The following is a 23,475-nucleotide window of genomic DNA, read 5'->3' as shown; positions in this document are numbered from 1 at the left end:
TATTTGGCTGGATGTAAAAAAAAAAAATCTAACCCCACAATATATGCGTTTTGTAAAATATGGGGCAGTGACCTGTCAGAATCCCTTACAGATGAATATGTAAGCAGAGCACCACATAAAGCTCCACCCCGTAGCAGCAGAATCTCATTAAAGGGAATCTGTCGCCTACTTTTTGCGGGCTATTTAAATGAGGTCTGTCTGGGCGGATGGGGGGTGTTTCAGATCTTTGCCACCTCCCCATCCTTGGCCGCCGTCCCCAGTTTTTTCATGAATAGGAGTCCGCCATCTTTCGCACGTGCGCTAAGCATTCTTGGCTCGCGCAGTATGCTTTGCCCAACTGCGGGCAAAGCGAAAAGCCTTACTACGCATGCGCTGGTTAACTAGGCCCCGGAACTCGGCAAAATACTTCCGGGGCTTAGTTAACCGGCGCATGCGTAGTCAGGATTTTCAGCTTTGCCCGCAGTTGGGCAAAGCATACTGTGCGTGCGCGAGCCAAGAATGCTTAGCGCATGCGCGAAAGATGGCGGACACCTACTCCTATTCATGAAAAAACTGTGGACGGCAGCCAAGGATGGGGAGGCGGCAAAGATTGGAAACACCACCCATCGGACCAGACAGACCTTATTTAAATAGCCCGCCAAAAGTAGCCGACAGATTCCCTTTAACTGAAAACTACAAATAAAGATTAAACAACAACCACAAAACGGATTTCATCAACCAAGGTATAATTTTAATCAGTACAACAACGCCAACTTGTGAGTGTCTGTAGTTTACTTGGCAGTATTTTGCTGACAGGTTTGCTTTAATATAGAAAAATTTATCATGGATAGGTGAGAAATGCTAGATTGGACAATTCTAAAATCCCAAACCGTATTTTATGCATGAAAGGATACAAACAATAATGAGCTATTCAGCAACTAAATGCCACTGTGAGATATTGACACCGATATCTAAATGGTTAAAAACAGCATCTAGCTGTAGTTGCTGCTCTTTGGTAGGTACCAGATGTATAGCAAAGGCCATGCCTATTGTGTTTTGAATGGTTGTAGCTCCTGAGACATTCCATACACCTGATGTAGAGGGTGTGTGTATATACTGAATATATAAAAAAAAAATTACTTCTGAAGGTCTGAAAGCTTCCATTATAACCTACATGCAATAATGGAGCTAAGCGAGACATTGGCAAACCTTTTTGAACTGCACCTAAATGAATCTAGTGTTTAGCTTATCTGATCTGAAGATACAGGGCACTGCCTGCATAATGTTTTTGTTAAGAAATGTGATATGAATGTAGGTACATGCTATAAAAATGAGATGCTTATGTAATTTTGCTTGAAGGGGTAGTCTAGCACTTGAAATGTATTTTCTAAACATCTATCCTCACACCCTGACCCCTTTTGTAACTTGCTTCATTGCACTTTTCTAGTGAATACCTAGATGTGTTTTACTGCACTTACGGTGATGTTTTCTTTGAGGAGTGTCAAATGCAACAACATAGGAGGTTGTTGCTGCACTCACTTCCAGCAGCATCCACCGCCTTCCTGAAATAGGACGTCATCAAGGGGCAGCGCTGCAGTTACTAGTTTCTTGCATTGCTGCCCTCTTTGAAGACCTCCTGGGTGATGGATGCTTTTGGGAGATGGGAGTGCAGGGCCACATTCTGCTTTTATCTTCACCAACATAGCTGCTAACTGAAAGATGTTGGCAGGGGCGGAGATAAAAGCAGTGATTGACACCAGCCCTGTCCCCAGCTTCTGACACAGTCCTCAAACCTTTCGCATTAGGGGCAATGCTGGTGTCCTTCACCGCTTCTAGCACCCTCTTCTAATAGTCCGTCAGCAGGGACAGTGATTGAAGTAGTGGTTAACACCAGGGACTCCCCTGATGACTCTTTTTTTGAGGGTGGTGATAGGAGCTGTGGGGTAGCGCTAGTTTCACTCGCTGCTTTCACCTCCTCCCCTAACTGACGTATTTCACAGACGCTGCGGCAGAAATTAAGGCAGAGTGCCAGTGCTGCACTCACATCTTCCACAGTGTCCATCACCCAGGATTTAAGACATCTTCAGAGGAGTCAGTGATGCAAGAAACTAGTTAGTAACTGCAGCATAGCCCCCTGTGACATTTTGTTCCAGGAAGTACGATGGATGCTGCGGGGAGTGAGTGCTGCCCCTCCCTCCTGTGGCATCATGTTTGAGACTCCCCTTAAATGAAACATCACAGTAAGAGCAACTAAAATAAAAAGAAAAAACACATTAAGGCTATGTGCACACGCTAGCGTTTTTAAACGCTCAGGAAAAGGATCCCCTTCCCAGAAATCGCGCGCGTTTTTTGCGCTATTTTTGACGCGTTTTTTTGACACGCGATTTCTGGGATCATTGGGGATGGCTAAAAACGCTCAGCAATGCGGAAATTAATGAGCATGCTGCGTTTTTAACCGCTAAGCAATTCCTGAGCGGTTAAAAACGCATGCATTGGCACAGAAAGCCAAAAACGCATGCTAATTAATTTGATGCATCTTTTAAGCGTTTCTGCAGCTTCTGAGCCGGCTCAAACGCTGCGGAAACGCTTAAAAAAACGCATCGTGTGCACACAGCCTTAGGGTATGTTCACACTGGGAGTTATTGCTACGTTTTTTTTGCTGCTTTTTATGCTAATTTTCAGCTGCTTTTTACAGTATCGACACAGCCTATGAGATTTCAAAAATCTGTTTTTATTTATAAGGATTTTGTGCTTTGCAGCGTTCTTTGACATAGAGCATGTGACTTCTTTCAGCGTTTTTGCACCGTTTTTCACCCATTGACTGGATGGTGAAAAAACGCTGCAAATACACAGGTTGACACTTTTTGCCGCGTATTTGCTGCAGTAAAGTCAAGGATAGCCGGATGTGGCCTCACACTCGGCTCTGCTACCTCCTAGATGGCAGGCTGCATGATGCGTCCATACAACCTGTCATCCAGCATTGCAGACCTGAACCCCATTCACTTGATTTAGGGGCCTGACAATAGTGTTTTGACACGCTGAGAAACCATCCCCGCTGGTCAGAGCCACGATTCCCAAGCTGTCAAAGAACTTTACCTCCGGTCACTCGTGTCAGGGGATGGGACTACTGATCCCATCATCCGACACCTGCTGCTGCAAAAAAGAGCAAGAGCAGGAGGGCGGATGGGAGTATTCATTAGCTGCACCTGCGCTGTAAATGAATGATTTAAAAAATAAACTGCGTGGGCTCCCTTTATTTTTGCTAACCAGCCAGACAAAACTTACAGCTGGGGGCTGCAACCCTCAGCTGTTAGCTTCAGCAAGACCTAGTTATCAAGAATTGAGGGGGTTCCCACGCTATAATTTTAATTATTTAAATAATTTAAAGAAAAACTGCGTCGGGTCCCCCCATTTTTTGACAACCAGCCTTGCTAAAGATCACAGCTGGGGGGCTGGTATTCTCAGGCTGGTAAGGGGCCATGGATATAGCCCACCAGCCTAAAAATAGCCACCCAGAAAAGGCAAATCTATTAGATGCGCCAATTCTGGTGCTTTGCCCGGCTCTTCCCACTTTCCCTGTAGCGATGGAAAGTGGGGGTGATAGTTTGGGGCGTTGATGTCACCTTTGTATTGTCCGGTGACATCAAGCCCCGCCGTTAGTTATGGAGAGGCATCAATAAGACGCCCCCATTACTAACCTCATAGTCACATTGTAAGGAATCACATACACCCAGAAAAAGTGCTTTAATTGAAAGAATGGTACGGACTCCTTTTATATTCTCAATTAAACTATACTTGCAACCTCACCTAATTCCACCAAAGCCCTTTATCTCCTGTAATAAAAATAAAATAAACAAGCAACAACATACCATACCTGTCCCTCGTTCTGTCCCACACCGTAATCCATGTCTGGGGGATGATAACTTTTCAACTTGGACGGTGCCAAGATGCGACCGTCCAGGCTGAGAACTACTGGTGAATGAGCTGCTGTGAGCACAGCATCAGTGACTAGCGGTGACGTCACTGAGTCTGCGTTCCCAGCCGGGCTGAACCGCGGTGACCTCTGTGAGATCCCCGCTAGCACCTTGAGAAAGCCGCATGATGCAGAGGCGAGTTCATCACACTGAATTTCTCTTGATAAACTCGCCTCTGCACTGTTTTATTGTTTTTGGTTTATTACAGGAGATTGAGGGCTTCGGTGGAATTAGGCGAGGTTGTAAGTGTGGTTTAATTGAGATTATTAAAGGCGTCTGTGTCATTCTTTCAATTAAAGGACTTTTTTTCTGGTTTATGTTTTCTTACAATGTGATTATGGGGTCAGTAATGGGGGCGTCTTATTGACACTTCTCCATTACTGACCTCGGGGCTTGATGTCACCGGACAGTACAAAGGTGACATCACCCCCCCCCCCCCCCCAACTATTACCCCACTTGCCACCGCTACAGGGCAAGTGGAAAGAGCGAAGTTAAGTGCCAGAATTGGCGCATCTTATAGATCTGCCTTTTCTGGGGCGGCTGAGAGCTGATGTTTTTAGCTTGGGGGGGCAGTATCCATGGCCCCTTTCTAGGCTATTATTATCAGCCCGAAGTTTCTGCATAGCCTTTGCTGGTTATTAAATATAGGGGGACCCTACGTCACTTTTTTTTTTTGGGGGGGGGGGGGGGCATGATCCCCCATTTTAATAGCCAGTAGAGGCTAAGTATGCAGTTGGGAGCTGATATTATTAGCCTGGGAAGCTCCATGGACATTACCCCGTTCCCAGGCTATAAACATCTGCCCCCAGTCACCGGCTTTCCCTCTGCTAGTTACGAAAATTGTGCGGGAGCCTACGCCATTTATTTCCGAAAAATAATCTTTATTAATTACATGTATAGATAACTGCACACACACTGTACTAATTCGGTTTGTCAGACATCTATATATCTACCTATTCTATATGTATTTACTGTGTGTAATTCATCTCTTCTACCCTGTCGGCTCCTGCAGTGATTTCACACTACTGCAGCTGCTGAATTACCCTCTTTTCTTCTATCTATGTATGCAATATAAATACATATACAGCTCTGGCAAAAATTGAGACCACCACATCAAAACTTTGTCATGGGCAGCCCATCCTCCAGACCTGAACCCCATTGAAAACCTCTGGAATGTAATCAAGAGGATGCCATCAAACAAAAAACTACCGTATTTTTCGCTTTGTAAGACGCACTTTTTTCCCCCCAAATTTGGGGGGAAAATAGGGGTGCGTCTTACAATGCAAACATACGTTTTTTGGGCTGCCGCTGTGGGTGTCCGTTACTTGCCGCCACCGCGCTGGGTCCTCCGGGTGCTGCCGCCGCCGCGCTGAGTCCCTCGGTGCCTGACTAAATACATTTTCCCCACTGTATACATTATATATATCATCTCCCGAGATTTCAGTGCCGAGCTCTCCATCTGCGCTTGCGCGGCGGCCATTTTCCAGGAAGCAAGCCACCGCGCAGGCATGGATGGAATGGCAGAGCCCCCCACGCAGCACGGGACAGAGCCCGGTGGAGGCGGCAGGCACCGGGGGACACAGCACGGCGGCGGCAGCAGCACCCGAGGGACCCAGCGCGGCGGCGGCAGCAGCAGCACCCGAGGGACCCAGCGCGGCGGCGGCAGCACCCGGAGGACCCAGCGCGGTGGCGGCAGCACCAGGTACAGAGTGGGCGACAGCAACCCAGGGACAGACCGGTAAGCAATAAGACGCCTGGATTATAAGAAGCACCACTATTTTATTAAAAAACGTTTTTTCCTATTTTTCTCCTCAAAATTTGGGGTGCGTCTTATAATCCTGAGCGTCTTATAAAGCGAAAAATACGGTACTGCTTAAATTTTTGCGCCAGAAGCAGTGTGAAAGACTGGTGGCAAGCATGCCAAGACGCATGAAAGCGGTTTTAAAAATCATGGTGATTCCACTAAATATTTATTTCTGAACTCTTCCTGAGTTAAAACATTAGTATTGTTGTTTCTAAATGATCATGAACTTGTTTTCTTACAATTATTTGAGGTCTGAAAGCACTGGGGTTCTTTTTTTTTTTTTTTTTTTTTTTTAATTTTGACCATTTTTCTTTGTCAGAAAAAAATACAAAATTTATTGCTTGGAAAATCGGAGACTAAACTAACAATTTACATTTTACTCAAAAATATACCTATAAAGAGAAAAATCAGGCAAACTGAACATTTAAAAGTGGTCTCTTAATTTTTTTTGCCAGAGCTGTGTGTGTGTCACTCACATATATATCTTTGTCTATGTGTATATATCTACTCTCTATGCTATTCTAACCTTTTCAGTGTGATTTTACTGTACCGGCACATGAATTGCTGGCATTTCAAAGGATCTAGAGGTACGATTCTACAGGAAGGTGGTTATTTTTTTTTCTCTGGGGGCACTCAACTTTATTAGCATGCACAAAGAGACACAAGTTCAAATTAGCCCCAAAAACGCACCAAAACATGAGTTTTTGCCGCAGCTTCTTTCCTGCCAAGAAATCAGGTTTTGTTGCAGAAAAAAAAGCAGCAAAAACTCTGTGTGAATTTACTCTTAGGAATTAAAGGGAACCTGTCACCCCCCCCCAGGGCGTTTTTCAGTTAAAGAGCCACCTTCAGCAGCACTGAGGCTGCATTCTGTGAAGGTGGCTCTTCTTTTTCTGACCCCCAGTAATGCCAAAATATTGACTTTTATAATTAGCTCCTCATACCTGTAATGTGTCCCACAGGTATGTTGTGTCCCCCTCTATCAGCCGCCTACCATCCGTCAATCATGCCTGTCCGAGACCTCGGCGCCGCCCAAGATCTGTCCATCATGATGCCCCGTGCGTCGCTGCCTCCTCTTGATTTGAATCCCAGCGCCTGCGCTGTAACAAGTGTTCTCGGGCATGCGCAGTGCGCGCTGCCCGAGAACAGACATCAGACTATTGCGCCTGCGTGTTGCTGGGGCCCCAGCCCCGCAGTGTGAATACATCATAACACACTGCGGGGCGGGATCTGGGGCTTCCTCAATGCGCAGGCGCAATAGCCTGATGTCGGTTCTCGGGCAGCGCCCACTGCGCATGCCCGAGAACACTTGTTACAGTGCAGGCGCCGGGATTCAAATCAAGAGGAGGCAGCGACGCACGAGGCATCATGATGGACAGATCGTGGGCGGCGCCGAGGCCTCGGACAGGCATGATTGACGGATGGTAGGCGGCTGATACTGGGCGACACAACATACCTGTGGAACACATTACAGGTATGAGAATCTAATTATAAAAGTCAATATTTTGGCATTACTGGGGGTCAGAAAAAGAAGAGCCACCTTCACAGAATGCAGCCTTAGTGCTGCTGAAGGTAGCTCTTTAACTGAAAAACACCCTGGGGGGTGACAGGTTCCCTTTAAGTAGATGGGAAAAGTGTAGGGTCTTGTGTAATAAAGCAGATTACCAAAGTGTGAGGAGAGATGATTTTAAAATACATTTTAGATTCCAAATGACCCCTTTTAACACATTACTGTTTTTGTAAATTTAAGAATACAATCTTTTTTTTTTTTTTTTTTTTCTCCCATCTCCACAGCCCTTTAGAGAAGGATCTAGAAAATCTTCTCGTGTAAAGGTAAAATAAATTCCATTACCATTTGTAACAAAAGTGTAATCACTCAGTTCATACGTATCGTAGCTTCTGGTTTGACAGAAGCCATTTTGTAACTAATCGTGATGTATTACAATGATCTGGAATTTTTTTTTTTTTTTTTGTCTGTTTCTTCTTGATGCTGGGTTCACACGTAGCAGAACTCTTGCGGAAATTACCGCGAGAATTTCGGAATTCCATTCCGCGGGAAAATCACATTTTAAATTCCCGCAATTTTCCCGCGGAAAAACTAGCATTTTGCAAGCGTAATTAGCTTGCAGAATTGCTAGCGTTTTCCAAGCGATATGTAGCATCGCTTGGAGAACTGATTGACAGGTTGGTCACACTCGTCAAACATAGTGGCCAACCTCTTCCCTCAACAAGTAATTTATTTTTATTCCATTTTAAACAAGCCCGTTACAGCCTGGGCTTTTTCTGCTGTTGCAAACTAGGCCACGTTAAGTATATGTGGTAAAACTTCAACTGGTAATCATTTGATTCAACTCCCGCACTGATCCATCTTGCATGTGTTCATGTATTTATTCCATTTCAGCAAGCATTTTGTACTGGTAATCATTTCATTCAACTCCTTTGCTTTAATTAATCTGTTAAATTGTTCTCAATATTTACTGTTGTATATCCATTGGGGGAAGGATTTCTGTAGATTTTCTCAGGAGAGGTGCTATAGCATAGAGATGGAATCGGGACTAGCTTCTTTGATCATCTTTTCCAAACCAGGATGTGTTGAGCAGCTGTTGATAATTTATAACTAACCAGCTCCCTCTCTCCTGGCCCTGTAGTGAGTTGTATAAATTTAGAATCATTCGAAGGGGAACACGCACGTGAGGGGTCGCATGCATTGAGCAAAGCATTGCATTAGCTAATCATCAAACAAAAGCAGTTATTCCGTTTCAGTTAGTCGAGGCAGGAGCCAGGTAAATCACACTTTGTACTTTTATCTATGTGCTTTATTTCTATCCTCCTGTGTTCCCTTGCGATCCACTTTCACCACCCCATCCCCCCTCCATCACGACACGTACACATCAGCCACTCTATACTTTCTTCTTCCATGTACAGCTCCCATGAACTCCTCACCTTCCTGAAAAATTTCAGCCCATCTTTCCCATACACATCGCAGAAAAAAAAATCTTACAATTCCAATAACTACTTGCTCTTTATCTTCCTACTCCTACTGATTTTGGGGGACATCTCCCCCAAACTCTGGTTCACCATTTCCCAACCTCAACCCCTACTCTACCTCATATCGAAACCATGCTAAGTTTATTAAGGGTATGTGCACACGGTGCGGATTCTGCTGCGGTTCCGCAGCGTTTCTGCAGCTGCGGGTGCGCAGCAGATTCTGCTGCGTTGTACAGTACCTTTATTTCCTATGGAAATTTAAAAAAGCTGTGCACATGCTGCGGATTTTTCCGCGATTTACAATCCGCAGCATGTCAATTGTTTGGTGCAGAAACGCTGCAGTTTTACACCTCATCCATTATGAGGTGTAAAACCGCAGATAAACCGCAGGACTTTTGTCCTGCGGATTTACCTGCGGTTTTCTCTACAAAATCCGCACACCAAAAAAACTACATGTGCACATAGCCTAATATTACTTGCAATCCCTCATCTCCATCTTTCAATTGTACCCTTTAGAATCCAAGGTCTGTATGTAACAAGCTCCCTTTCCTGCACAATTACTTTCTGAACAACTCTCTAAATCTGTTGGCCCTCACTGAAACCTGGATCCAGGATTCTGTCACTCTCTCCTGCTGCCATTTCCCCACGGTGGCTTACAATTCTCCCATACCCCGAGACCCACAAACAGACTTGGTGGTGGAGTTGGCATACTCCTGTCCCCACAATGCACTTTCCAGGTCATCTCCCCAGTTCCATCACTCTCATTCCCTTCTTTTGAGGTCCACACCATCAGACTTTTCCTTCCCCTCTCCCTCAGAGTAGTGGTCATATACCGGCCCCCAGGCTCACCCTCCCACTTCCTTGACCACTTCTCAGCCTGTCTGCCGCACTTCATGTCCTCAGAACTCCCAACCCTCATCCTGGGAGACTTCAACATCCCCATTAACAGCCCCGCTTCCATATCTGCATCCCAGCTTCTTTCACTAACCACTGCTCTCGGCCTCTCACAGCTCTCAACCTCTGAGACACACAGACTGTAACACCCTTGACCTGGTCTTTGTCCGGCTCTGTTCAATCTCCTATCTAAATAACTCATCGCTTCCCCTCTGACCACATTCTCTCCTTCACGCTCTCAAATCCTCGCCCAGCACACTCATACCTACCACACAAGCAGAAATTTACAAGCCATTAAGCCTCATACTCTTGCAGACTCCCTACATTCATCCCTGTCACTAATCTCTTCTTTTCCCTGTCCTGATCTGGCTGTGCATCACTACAATAACACTCTCAGAAGCGCCCATCACCCTTAGAACCTCCAAACACAGAGTAAAACAGCCCTGGCTAACATCACAAATTCGACTTCTCCAGCGATGCTCTAGGAGTACTGAACGCTTATGGAGGAAAATCTGCACACCAGAAGGCTTCATCCACTTCAAATTTATGTTAAGAACCTATAACTGCCCTTCACTTCGCCAGACAGACCTACTTCACAACCCTGATCTCCTCACTATCCAACAACTTTTTGACACCTTTCACTTCCTCCTCCAGCCCAAAGCACAAGCCCCTATCACAGACATTTGTGCTGATGACTTGGCCTCCCACTTTCTAGAGAAAATAGATAACATCCGTCAGGAAATCCACTCCCAACCACTAAGTGCTGTGACTCCCATCCCAGCCTTCATTTCCCCTGGCTCACTCTCCACATGTGATCCCATCACAGAAGAAATCTCCAGACTCCTCTCTTCTTCTCGTCCGACTACATGCACTACTGACCCCATTCCCTCACATCTCCTCCAATTTCTACAGTCGTCACTATTCGCCTAACTACAATATTTAATCTCTCCTTCTCTGGCATTTTCCCATCCTCCTTCAAACACTCTATCGTTACTCCATTATTAAAGAAACCTGCTCTCGACCCATCCTGCAAAAACTACAGACCAGTCTCCAATCTCCCCTTCATCTCTAAACTCTTGGAGTGCTTAGTCTGCTCCCGCCTTACCCGATACCTCTTCAATCACTCCCTCTTAGAACTTTCGCAGTCTGGCTTCTGCACCCTCCATTCGACTGAAACTGCACTCATCAAAGTTACCAATGACCTTCTGACAGCAAAACGTATCGGTGACCACTCTCTGCTCATTCCTATCGACCTTTCTGCAGCTTTCGACTCTGTTGAATACCGTCTCCTACTCTAGGCTCCAGTCATTAGGCATTAAGGACACTGCTCTCTCCTGGTTCTCTTCCTATCTTTCTGACCGCTCCTTCAGTGTTCTATTCTCTAGCTCCACTTCATCACCTCTTCCTCTCCCTGTTGGGGTACCTCAGGGCTTAGTCATTGGCCCCCTTCTCTTCTCTCTCTACACAGCCCCAATTGGACAGACCATCAGCAGATTTGGCTTTCAGTACCATCTTTATGCTGATGACACAAAACTATACAGGTCATCCCCTGACCTTACCCCCACTGTACTACAGAATGCCAGTGACTGTCTGCACTCTCCAACATCATGTCTTCCCTCTCTCTATCTGAAACTCAACTTCCCCAAAACTGAACTTCTGCTCCCACCATCTACTAACCTCCCTAAACCTGACATTTCCGTCTGTGAGTGGCACCATAATAACACCCTGGCAGCAGGCACGCTGTGTGGGTATCATGTTTGACACCAATCTCTCCTTCACATCCCATATATAATCTCTTGCCTGCTATTGCCACTTACACCTAAAGAACATCTCTAGAATCTGCCCTTATCTCACCATGGAAGCAACAAAAACCCTTAGAGCCAAAGCGACGCACCAGCGGTCCCGACAACGATATTACCTTGTCAGGATCGCTGGTGTGTCGCTACATGATCGCTGGTGAGCTGCCAAACAGGCAGCTTCACCAGCGATCAGCACCAGCGACACGTGGGTAACAAGCGACGTACGTCACTTAGTTACCCACTGTGTACCTTAGTTACCAGCGCGCTCGTGCAGGGAGCTGGTAACCAAGGTACACATCGGGTTTCTAAGAGGCGCGCGGCACTTAGAAACCCGATGTGTACCTTGCTTACCAGCTTCCTGCACCAGCGCACGGGTAACTAAGGTACACATCTGGTTTCTAAGCGCTGCACACCGCTTATTTACCAGCGGCTGATCGCTGGTCTCCCGCCTGTCACACACAGCGATGCATGCTGGCCAGCGGGAGACCAGCGATCATATAAAATGTCCTGGCCATTCAGGACGATCAGCGATACCCGGCAGGGGGGCCGGTCGCTGAGAAGTGTCACACAAATTGATCTCGCTGGTGAGATCGCTGTTGCGTCACAAAACTTATGACTCAGCAGCGATCTCGCTAGCGAGATTGCTATGTGTAGCGAGGGCTTTACTGTCGCCTTGATCCTCTCCCGCCTGGACTACTGCAACATTCTAATAATTGGTCTCCACGTTACTCGACTTTCCCCCCTCCAGTCCATAATTAATGCAGCAGCCAGGGTCATTCATCTGGCTACTTGGTACTCGGACGGTACTTGTTCTCACCCACAAAGCTCTCCACAGTGTGGCACCCCCCTACATCTCCTCCCTCATTTCTGTCTATCTGCCTAACCGACCGCTGCACTCTGCAAACGACTTTCGACTAACCTCCGTACTAATCCGTACCTCCGACTCCAAGACTTCTCCCGTGCTGTGCCATCCCTGTGGAATGCTCTACCCCAAGAAATTAGGACTATCCATAATCTGCATAATTTTAGGCGCTCTCTCCAAACACATTTGTTCAGAGCGGCCGAACACTTTCACTAATCAGTCATTTTATGTGAAAGTGTGCATGTGTAGCCCATTCACTATCCTCATCTATCCCCCACTCCCTCAAGTTGGCTGGACCATCATTGAAATACACACTTGTACTTTGTATCTCCTCCACCTAATTGTAAATTGTAAGCTCTCACAAGCAGGGTTATCTAATTATGCTTTAATTATTGTATTGTTAACGTTGTTACTTATGACTTGTGTTTTGAAACTGTTAAACTGTAAAGTGCTGTGGAATATGTTGGCGCTATATAAATAAAGATAATGGCAAGTTAGCCTGGAAACTAGAGACATTTTTGCTAAGGTCAAACAAATCTTTGTGTGAATTTAATTTTTTTGCCATCACATTTAGGGTTCTGCTCCAGAAATTGATCCATCTGACAATCCCACATATGGGTGGGAAAGTAAAATCAAATCTTGGATGGAGCACTATGAAGAAGCAAACAACAACCAATACAGTGAAGGTGTTCAAAGGGAGGCCCAAAGAATAGCACAAAGACTAGGTTGTGACAGCGACAGAAAGGAGCATTCTGGAAAGTGCAGCTTGAGCCCTAACAATCTCTTATTTAAACCACCAGTAGAGGTAAATGTTTTTTTTCTGTTCATCAGCTTATGAGTTTCTTAAAAAAAAATTTCAAGACTGTAGGCACACTACATATTTTAGTGTGGTGTGTCTCTCTTGTTGCTCGCTCTTATAATATCTGGTCATGGCTTTTATCAATTGACTCCATGGCAATTGACAATGTGTAACCAGCAGCATTTCCTTTATCACCTCTTGTCTTGGTGTTTAAAATTAATTACCTTTGTCCACAAACTACACACAAATATGTATGTGTATTTATCATTGATGTCTTTTGTGAGACACCCATTTGTACATCTTTATTATACGTATATACACAGAACACACTACTGGCAGTCAGTTCACTCCACAGTGTCATCAATATAACTGAGCATGTGTGGTTCACACAGAAACGTCCATGCCTTATGCAGACCATGGCTTTACCTCATTGTATCTCCAGCTTTCTAAACAATATTTTCAGGTCTACAAAAAAAAGTTATTGCAGGTGTCAAAGGGAAATAGTCAGTACGCTTTACCCCCTCCCCCCACAGTGTAGACAATTATTTTTTGTATGCAGTGAATGTAAGTGATGTACTTGTGAATAAACACACCTACATATTTACAAAGCTAATCGCCTACACTAGACATTGCAAACACTAATCTTTGTCAAATATTAAAGGGATTGTTCGGTCTTAATGTCACTGACTGGAGACTTGTGAATCTTTATGTCGTGCACTCTGTGTGCGGGGAGTGGTGGACATGTGACCACAAGTGTGGGACTAGCATACATAGTCATACGCTTACTAGATTGGTGCAGCCTCACTCAATGTAAGTATATTAATTGAGGCCTGATTCGGTCTAGTTGCAATGTGGTCAGAAGTATACAAATCACATTTTTGTGGTCACATGACCTCCAGCTTCCTGCATCAGATAATCCTCACAGCATGAAGATTTATAGCTTAAGACCAGACAGCCCCTTTAAATTTCAACTTTGCCTGGAAAAGCATTTGTATATAAGAGATGTGATTCAGTAGGGTAAGGAAGGGTATGAAGGTAGGAATACTTGAGGACTTCTTTCTTTGCTGTTAAATATTTTGAAATAGCCAAGCATCACCAATTATATTTTTACACATTTTAATATAGAATGGAGCATGGAGAAAATGCCTTTCCAACTAAATTGTGTAATGACTGTAAGATTAGCTTTTTTGTTAAAACATAGCATGATTTTGTTATACTTAACTGATCTGTTTCTAACAGAGTTATATGCAGAAGAACAAAAAAATATTAAAAGCTGCAAAAGACCTGCAACCTGAAACTTTAATAATTGAATATAGAGGAAAATTCATGCTTCGGGAGCAGTTTGAAGCTAATGGCTACTTCTTTAAAAGGTAGGTTCTCTTGTCTTCAAGGAGTGAAAGTAAATGTTAGCTAGGACATCCTCTCCACCTACCTTTTTAAAATAAATTTACTTCTTGGCAAAACTTTTTCAGTGATACAAGTCTTAAGGGACCAACTAATTTAAAGAATTTTTTTTTCTTTGTAAATTGTGAAAAAATCTTAGCATGATTACGCTTACAATTTTATTTTATTTTTTTTTTTTTTTTTTTTATAGCCCCATTTAAAGAGAGGCATACAAAGACAAGCATAATAAACATGAGCAATACAAGGCACACACAAGTACAAAAGGAGAGAGGACCCTGCCTGTGAGGGCTCACAGTCTACAGGGGATGGGTGAGGACACACTAGGAGAGGGTAGAGCTGGTCGTGCGGTGGCTCAGAAGACTGATGATCACTGCAGGATGTAGGCTTTCCGGAAGAGGTGGGTCTTCAGGTTCCTTTTGAAGGTTTCCGTGGTAGGCGAAAGTCATGTGTTGGGGTAGAGAGTTCCAGAGTATGGGGGAAACACGGGTAAAGTCTTTTATGCGGTTGAGGGGAGTAGAAAAGGAAATCTTGAGAGGATCAAAGGTTGCATGTAGGTAAATTCTGGGGCACCATGTCACAGATGTATGGAGGAGACAGGTTGTGGGTGGCTTTGTATGTCATAGTTAGGGTTTTGAACTGGAGCTTCTGGAAAATCGGAAGCCAATGGAGGGCTTGGCGGAGAGGAGAGGCTGGAGAATACAGGGAGACAGGTGGATTATTCGGGCAGCAGAGTTTAGGATAGATTGGAGTGGTGCTAGAGGGGAGGCCAGAGAGTAGGAATTTGCAATAAAAGAGGCTGGGTTGATGAGGGGGTGCCAAGCGTTTTCGTAGTTTCTTGGTCAAGTCATGTACGGATCCGGGAAATATTTTTGAGTTGGAGTCGGCAGGAGGAGGCAAGGGCTTGGATATGTGGCTTGAAAGCGAGGGTAGAGTCGAGGATCACCCCAAGGCACTGAGCATGTGGGACTGGGGGAAGAAGAAAACTTCTCAGCTGGGCCCAGCTCACAGTCTTGCATCTCCACACAGCCTCAGCTCCTCAAGCTCCGCCTCCAAGAGTCGGTAGCCGCCTTCACATGTGCATCTACTTCCAGAGGGTCCCAGCATACACTGCGCTCTCTGGCAGGAAAGCTACGTCAGCCAGGAGGCGTGAAGTCCTTATGCAAGTCCAGCCAGAGAGTTCAGCTGGGAGCAGTGCATGACTAGAAAGGAGGAGTTAGGAGGAGACAGGTACAGAGTGACAGCGGCGAGCACATTTAACTAAAGGCACACTTCACAGCCCAGCGGCGGACACTGATAGCTTGGGGCCCCTGTGCAAGAAATGTCTGGGCCCGCTCCTTTTATGGTGACAAAGCTACAGATAGATGTAGGTACAGATGGATATAGATAGAGATGGATATACAGTTAGGTCCATATATATTTGGACAGAGACAACATTTTTTTAATTTTGTTTCTAGACATTACCACAATGAATTTTAAACAAAACAATTCAGATGCAGTTTAAGTTCAGACTTTCAGCTTTCATTTGAGGGTATCCACATTAAAATTGGATGAAGGGTTTAGGAGTTTCAGCTCCTTAACATGTGCCACCCTGTTTTTAAAGGGACCAAAAGTGATTGGACAATTGACTCCAAGGCTATTTCATGGACAGGTGTGGGCAATCCCTTCGTTATGTCATTCTCAATTAAGCAGATAAAAGGCCTGGAGTTGATTTGAGGTGTGGTGCTTGCATTTGGAAGGTTTTGCTGTGAAGGAAACATGCGGTCAAAGGAGCTCTCCATGCAGGTGAAACAAGCCATCCTTAAGCTGAAAAAACCCATCTGACAAATTGCTACAACATTAGGAGTGGGCAAAATCTACAGTTTGGTACATCCTGAGAAAGAAGGCACTGGTGAACTCATCAATGCAAAAAGACCTGGGCGCCCACGGAAGACAACAGTGGGAGATGATCGCAGAATAATCTCCATGGTGAAGAGGAACCCCTTCACAACAGCCAACGAAGTGAACAACACTCTCCAGGAGGTAGGTGTATCAATATCCAAATCTACCATAAAGAGAAGACATAGTAACATAGTTATTAAGGTTGAAGGAAGACTTTAAGTCCATCTAGTTCAACCAATATCCTATCCTAACTTGCCCTAACATGTTGATCCAGAGGAAGGCAAAAAAACCCATGTGGCAAACAGTAAGCTTCACATTGGGGAAAAAAATTCCTTCCCGACTCCACATACGGCAATCAGACTAGCTCCCTGGATCAACGCAATATTAAGGAAACTAGTGTATATACCCTGTAATATTTTACTTTTCAAGAAAGGCATCCAGTCCCTTCTTAAATTTTAGTAGGGAATCACTCATTACAACATCATATGGCAGAGAGTTCCATAGTCTCACTGCTCTTACAGTAAAGAATCCGCGTCTGTGACTATGCTTAAACCTTCTTTCCTCCAGACTTAGAGGATGCCCCCTTGTCCCCGTCACAGGTCTAAGAGTAAAAAGATCATTAGAAAGGTCTATGCATTGTAGTAAGATCACCCCTGAGCCTTCGATTTTCCAAACTAAATAACCCCAAGTGTAATAACCTGTCTTGGTATTGCAGACCCCCTAGTTCCCTAATAACCTTGGTCGCTCTTCTCTGCACCCGCTCCAGTTCAGCTATGTCTTTCTTATACACCGGAGACCAGAACTGTACACAGTATTCTAAGTGTGGTCGCACTAGTGACTTATATAGAGGTAAAATTATGTTCTCCTCATGAGCATCTATGCCTCTTCTAATGCATCCCATTATTTTATTTGCCTTTGCAGCAGCTGCCTGACACTGGCCACTAAATATGAGTTTGTCGTCCACCCATACACCCAGGTCTTTCAGTGACAGTTTTGCCCAGTGTTTTACAATTAAGCACATAATTGTACATCTTGTTTGTTCTACCCAAGTGCATGACCTTACATTTATCCCCATTAAAGCTCATTTGCCATTTATCAGCCCAAGCTTCTAGTTTACATAAATCCTCCTGTAATATAAAATTGTCCTCCTTTTGTATTGATTACCCTGCAGAGTTTAATGTCATCTGCAAATATTGAAATTCTACTCTCTATGCCCCCTACAAGGTCATTAATAAATATATTAAAAAGCGGGCCCAAAACTGACCCCTGTGGTACCCCACTGCTAACCGTGACCCAGTCCGAGTGTGCTCCATTAATAACCACCCTTTGTTTCCTATCCCTGAGCCAGCTCTTAACCCACCTACATATATTTTCCCCTATCCCCATTGTTCTCATTTTATGTATCAACCTTTTGTGTGGCACCGTATCAAAAGCTTTTGAAAAGTCCATGTAAATCACGTCCACTGCATTCCCTTGGTCCAGTCCTGAACTTACCTTTTCATAAAAGCTTATCAGATTAGTCTGACAGGAACGGTCCCTTGTAAACCCATGTTGATATTGGGTCATGAGGTTATTCTTCTCCAGATACTCCAGTATAGTATCTCTTAGAAAACCCTCCAGGATTTTACCCACAGTTGAGGTTAAACTTACTGGCCTATAATTTCCAAGTTCAGTTTTTGTCCCCTTTTTGAATATTGGCACCACATTTGCTATACGCCAGTCCTGTGGTACAGACCCTGTTATTATGGAATCTTTAAAGATTAAAAATAATGGTCTATCTAGGACTGTGCTTAATTCCTGCAGTACTCGGGGGTGTATCCCATCCGGGCCCGGGGATTTGTCAATTTTAGTGATTTTTAGATGCCGCCGTACTTCCTGCTCGGATAAGCAGGTGACATTTAATGCAGAATTTTTAGCCCTGATCATGTTATCTGTCATGGTATCTTCTTGTGTAAATACTGTTGAAAGACTGCATGAAAGTAAATACAGAGGGTTCACTGCATGGTGCAAGCCACTCATAAGCATCAAGAATCAAAAGGATAGACTGGACTTTGCTAAAAAAAAAAAAAAATCTAAAAAAGCCAGCACAGTTCTAGAAGAACATTCTTTAGTTAGATGAAACCAAGATCAACCTCTACCAGAAATGATGGAAAGAGAAAAGTATGGCGAAGGTGTTGTACAGCTCATGATCCAAAGCATACCACATCATCTGTAAAACACGGCAGAGGCAGTGTGATGGCTTGGGCATGCATGGCTGCCAGTGGCACTGGGTCACTAGTGTTTATTGATGATGTGACACAGGACAGAAGCAGCCGAATGAATTCTGAGGTATTCAGAGCCATACTGTGTGCTCAGATCCAGCCAAATGCAGCCAAACTGATTGGTTGTCGTTTCATACTACAGATGGACAATGACCCAAAACATAAAGCCACAGCAACCCAGGAGTATATTAAAGCAAAGAAGTGGAATATTCTTGAATGGCCAAGTCAGTCACCTGATCTCAACCCAATTGAGCATGCATTTCACTTGTTAAAGACGAAACTTCAGACAGGCCCACAAACAAACAGCAACTGAAAACCACCGCAGTGAAGGCCTGGCAGAGCATCAAAAAGGAGGAAACACAGCGTCTGGTGATGTCCTTGAGTTCAAGACTTCAGGCAGTCATTGCCAACAAAGGGTTTTCATCCACGTACTAGAAATGAACATTTTATTTACAATTATTTAATCTGTCCAATTACTTTTGGTCCCTTTAAAAACAGGGTGGCACATGTTAAGGAGCTGAAATTCCTAAACCATTCATCCAATTTTAATGTGAATACCCTCAAATGAAAGCTGAAAGTCTGAACTTCAACTGCATCTGAATTGCTTTGTTTAAAATTAATTGTGGTAATGTCTAGAACCAAAATTAGAAAAATGTTGTCTGTCCAAATATATATGGACCTAACTGTATATAGAGAGAGAAAGATGTGTCTCCACACATACATGTAACAATAGAAAATGAAACCGCACAATCCAAAATCTTCAGGTGCACAGGCCTCCCAAGCAATTATCCCAAAAGCCAAAATTCACATATGAAAAAACTGAAGGCAGCACTCCTTTTTCAAAGAGTAAAAAATGTGGTTTTATTTCAGACCCACATGGTAGGCGAAGTTTCGGCTCATGCAGAGCCTTTATCAAGCCTTGTTAAAGGCTCTGCATGAGCTGAAACGTTGCCAACCTTGTTGGTCTGAAATAAAACCACACATACATGTTTATATGTTACATAGTTTCCTTTATGTATATTGCTGTCCCTTATACAGTGCCCTCTTTTGCTATGTACAGCATTGTCCCTTACATATAGGATTATATAGAACCCTGTTTTTTATTCCTCTCCTGTTAGATGTATAATGCAATGATGGCTCATGGAGCATGGGGAAGCTTCTTTGCTAGTGGAGGAGATTATGTACTGGTAGTCTGTTCGCCAGCTCCTCCATCTGTCATTTTATATCTAACGAGAGTGGACCATGTAATAAGAGGGCGCTGTGAATAACAAAAATAGCAAGAATACACTATGTAAGAGACATCACTGTACATAACAGCAGAGGAAGCTATATAATAAGGGACGGCACCATATATAACTAGAGGATGGTATGTAATAAGGAACGATGTTATACATGATAAAAGAGGAAATTATGTAACTAAGGATGGTGTTGTACATAAGTGAGTACATGGTATACTAGAACTGTGCTATACATAAAAAGTGATATTACTGTATACTAAGGGGTGGTGCTATACATAATAAGTGAGTACACTATATACAAAGGGGCTGTGTAAAGCATAATAAGCGATAACGTCTTCCTCCCCCTCCCCCTGTTCCTAAATCCATTACAAATCCCCCTACCTCCGTTCCCAATCCCCGGCATCCCATTATTGCCCTCTCCCCCACACCATCATTGCTTTCTCCCCACTACCCCATCATTGCCCTTTTCACCATCATTGTCCTTTCCACCACCCCTATCATTGCCTTTTCCGCCACTATCCCATTATTGCCCTTTTGACCACCATCATTGTCCTTTTCGCCACCCCCATCATTGCCTTCTCACGCACCACCCCCATCATTGCCTTCTCACGCACCACCCCCATCATTGCCTTCTCACGCACCACCCCCATCATTGCCTTCTCACGCACCACCCCCATCATTGCCTTCTCACGCACCACCCCCATCATTGCCTTCTCACGCACCACCCCCATCATTGCCTTCTCACGCACCACCCCCATCATTGCCTTCTCACGCACCACCCCCATCATTGCCTTCTCACGCACCACCCCCATCATTGCCTTCTCACGCACCACCCCCATCATTGCCTTCTCACGCACCACCCCCATCATTGCCTTCTCACGCACCACCCCCATCATTGCCTTCTCACGCACCACCCCCATCATTGCCTTCTCACGCACCACCCCCATCATTGCCTTCTCACGCACCACCCCCATCATTGCCTTCTCACCCACCTACAGACACACAGCACCATTCACCTCTCTGCACATTCCCCTGCAGCGCGACACACACACACCACCACTCATCTCTATATACACACACTACACACACACACCCACCCACACACCACCACTCATCTCTATACACACACCACACCACCACTCATCTCTAAACACACCATACAGCCCCTTCCCTTCTTGCATGCTCTCCCGCAGCCACAGCATCACTGTCGCCGGCAGCTTCCTCTCACTGGCACAGCGGCCGTGGCGCTGACTAATGTCATCCAGCCGCACCGCTGACTGCTGTGTGAGCTAGGAAGCAGGACTGATTGCTGCAGCTCTTCTGCCAATTTCTCTTGTAGGCAGCGGAGCTGCAGGGATTTTTCCCTGCCCACCGCACATGAGGGCAATCTGGCCAGGTGCCCCCTGGAGCCTTGGGTCAGATAAACAGGCCAAATAGCCCTCATTATTAGTAGACCTGCAGGGTTCCCCCGGAGCCTCTGGGCCCCGGTGCAGACACACTGGCTGCACATGCGGTACGTTCGCCCCTGGCACAGCCATTGCGGTCCAACTCCGGTGGGCCCCCTTTCTCCCCTTTGGGGCCCCATAGCAGTCGTGTGGCTTGCCGCCATTGATAAATCGGGTACAGAGCAAAGGAAGCGAGCCTGGGATGAGAGCACTCCCCTCCCTCCGGAGTGGGCTGTTGCCATGTCTCAGTCGGTCACTGACCTGACAGAAGTTTCATAGTTCCTGGTCTCTGTCCTGGAGTGACTTCCACTTTCATCTGCTGCCACCAGTGCTCCGAACGCCTATTATGGCGATTCGCATACACCTGACTGCGACATTCACAGGGATAAATCGGGTACAAGGCAAAGGAAGCGAGCCCGGGTCCCTCTGTATCCTTTTGGATGCATTCCTCACCCCATGCCCCCTCTTCGGAGGCTGGTTTTGGGTCGGATGTGGAATGCCAGTCTTGAGTCTGAGTCTGGTACGGCCCAGACCTCAATATGCATGACATGGTCAATAACCTTATCTTAGCAATTACCCATATTTTGAACCTAACGGAGGACAAGTCAGCGGTTCTGGAGCACTCCGTTGCCCCCAACGGATGAAACGTTCTTCCCGGAATTTCCCTAATCACAGGGAATTTAAAACAATTGTCTAATCACTGGGAACACCCTGAAGCGCTTCCCAGGAAAGAAGCAGGTGCACATTCGCTGTCCCTTTAGCCCAAACCTCGTTGATATTTGGACAGAATTCCCTGGAGTGGATCCGCCGGTTTTCTTTGTCTGTCCTCCTGGATAGTCTTCATCTCCTGAGGAGTTTACGGATAGACAGATTGAATCCTTGGCTAGGTCAGCCTTTAAAGCAGCTGGAGCCTATTTCTGCTCCTTTATTGCCTCCACCTGGGTGGCAAAGTCTATATCCGTCTGGGCAAGTATGCTTCGTCAGGGTATTCACCCAGCTGCTCCTTTGGTGGAGATGGCAGACTTGGCAGGTCAAATTGTCCATGCCGTCAAAGTCTGAGCGTCCTATTTTTTTTTTTTTTTTTTTTTTATAAGAGGTCGCTTCAATTTCGTTCTTCTCGGTCCTCTGCTTCAGGGACTTCCGCCCAGTCTTCAGAGTCCCGTGCCGACAGGTTCTCCTTGGTGTAACGGGTCAGCCCTACCTGGGAATTTCTCCAGGGTGGGAGGCCGGGTTTCTTCTCTTCCAAGAAGTACAGTATGGTTCGACGACGCCTGGGTCAGAGAGAGAGTCACGTTTCCGTTACAGAAGAGACTTTTTTTTTCTTCCCTCCCGGAAGACGTTTCTTTCTGTGGCACCCTCAGAAACATCCGTCTCAGGCCTTCCCTGTTGCACACAGGTAATCGTACCTGTTTCCTGGAACAAACTGGTTTCAGTGTTCTACTCCAATTTTTTTTTTTTCTTATTCCTGAAGAATGTTGAATCGTTCTGTTCATTTTTGGACATCAAGCGATTCAACTGTCACGTTTGGGTCCGTCTTTTCAGGATAGAGTCCTTACGTTTTGAACCAGGTAGTGTTTCTTTGTTCTGTAGACATTCCTGTTTGTGTTCAGCATCAAAAATTTTACAGTTTGCAATCCAGGAGGATCACTCGGCTCTTCCCTTCGGCCTGGCCTCCGATACCAGAGTATTCTCGAAAGTCAGGGCAGCTGTCATGGCCATCCTCCGCTACAAAGAAGGATGATCTTCTGATCTAAGGGCTGGTCTGTCGAAATTGCGACTAGAGTCTTTAGATCACCTCGGACACTCTGGGCATGAGGTTCCACACGGCTCAAGCCCGCGTCTCCCTTCTAAAGGAGAATTTATCTCTCTCCCAGGGGTTCCACACTCTAAAGTGGCTGGCTCATCTCCTTCTGAGATCCTGCATGAGAGGACTGGGGAAGGTGATTGCTGCCATGGGACTGATGCCTTGTGACCAGGTCCATACCTGTCCTCTTCAGCTGTCCCTCTTGTCTGCTTGGGACAAGAGGATCTTCTCTATAGACTGACCTGTGCTTCTGCCTCTCAAGGCAAGGCAGTCTTTACCTGGTGGACACTGTCGGCTTCAATTGTATGAGGAAAGTCCTTCCTTCCCTCCGGTGGCAGATCACCCTCTC

General features: G+C 45.4%; 1 protein-coding gene across 6 annotated transcripts in view; it reads left to right on the top strand.

Moving 5' to 3' along the window:
- KMT2E (lysine methyltransferase 2E (inactive)) overlaps window positions 1-23,475 on the top strand; it is a 240,329-nt gene that overhangs the window by 94,298 nt on the left and 122,556 nt on the right. For 5 of the 6 annotated variants that reach the window (XM_073573625.1, XM_073573624.1, XM_073573621.1 and 2 more), the window contains 3 exons: window positions 7,549-7,587; window positions 12,872-13,102; window positions 14,336-14,466. In XM_073573625.1, the coding sequence (XP_073429726.1) occupies window positions 7,549-7,587; window positions 12,872-13,102; window positions 14,336-14,466 (401 nt within the window). The remainder of the gene's footprint in view (window positions 1-7,548; window positions 7,588-12,871; window positions 13,103-14,335; window positions 14,467-23,475) is intronic. The other variant, XM_073573622.1, reaches the window with a different exon arrangement.

Source organism: Dendrobates tinctorius, unplaced genomic scaffold, assembly GCF_039654945.1.
Source record: "Dendrobates tinctorius isolate UK_male_01 unplaced genomic scaffold, ASM3965494v1 ptg000035l, whole genome shotgun sequence".
NCBI lineage: Eukaryota > Metazoa > Chordata > Amphibia > Anura > Dendrobatidae > Dendrobates > Dendrobates tinctorius.
Note: the sequence above shows the minus strand (reverse complement) of the source record. Positions and strands in the feature narration are given on the sequence as shown.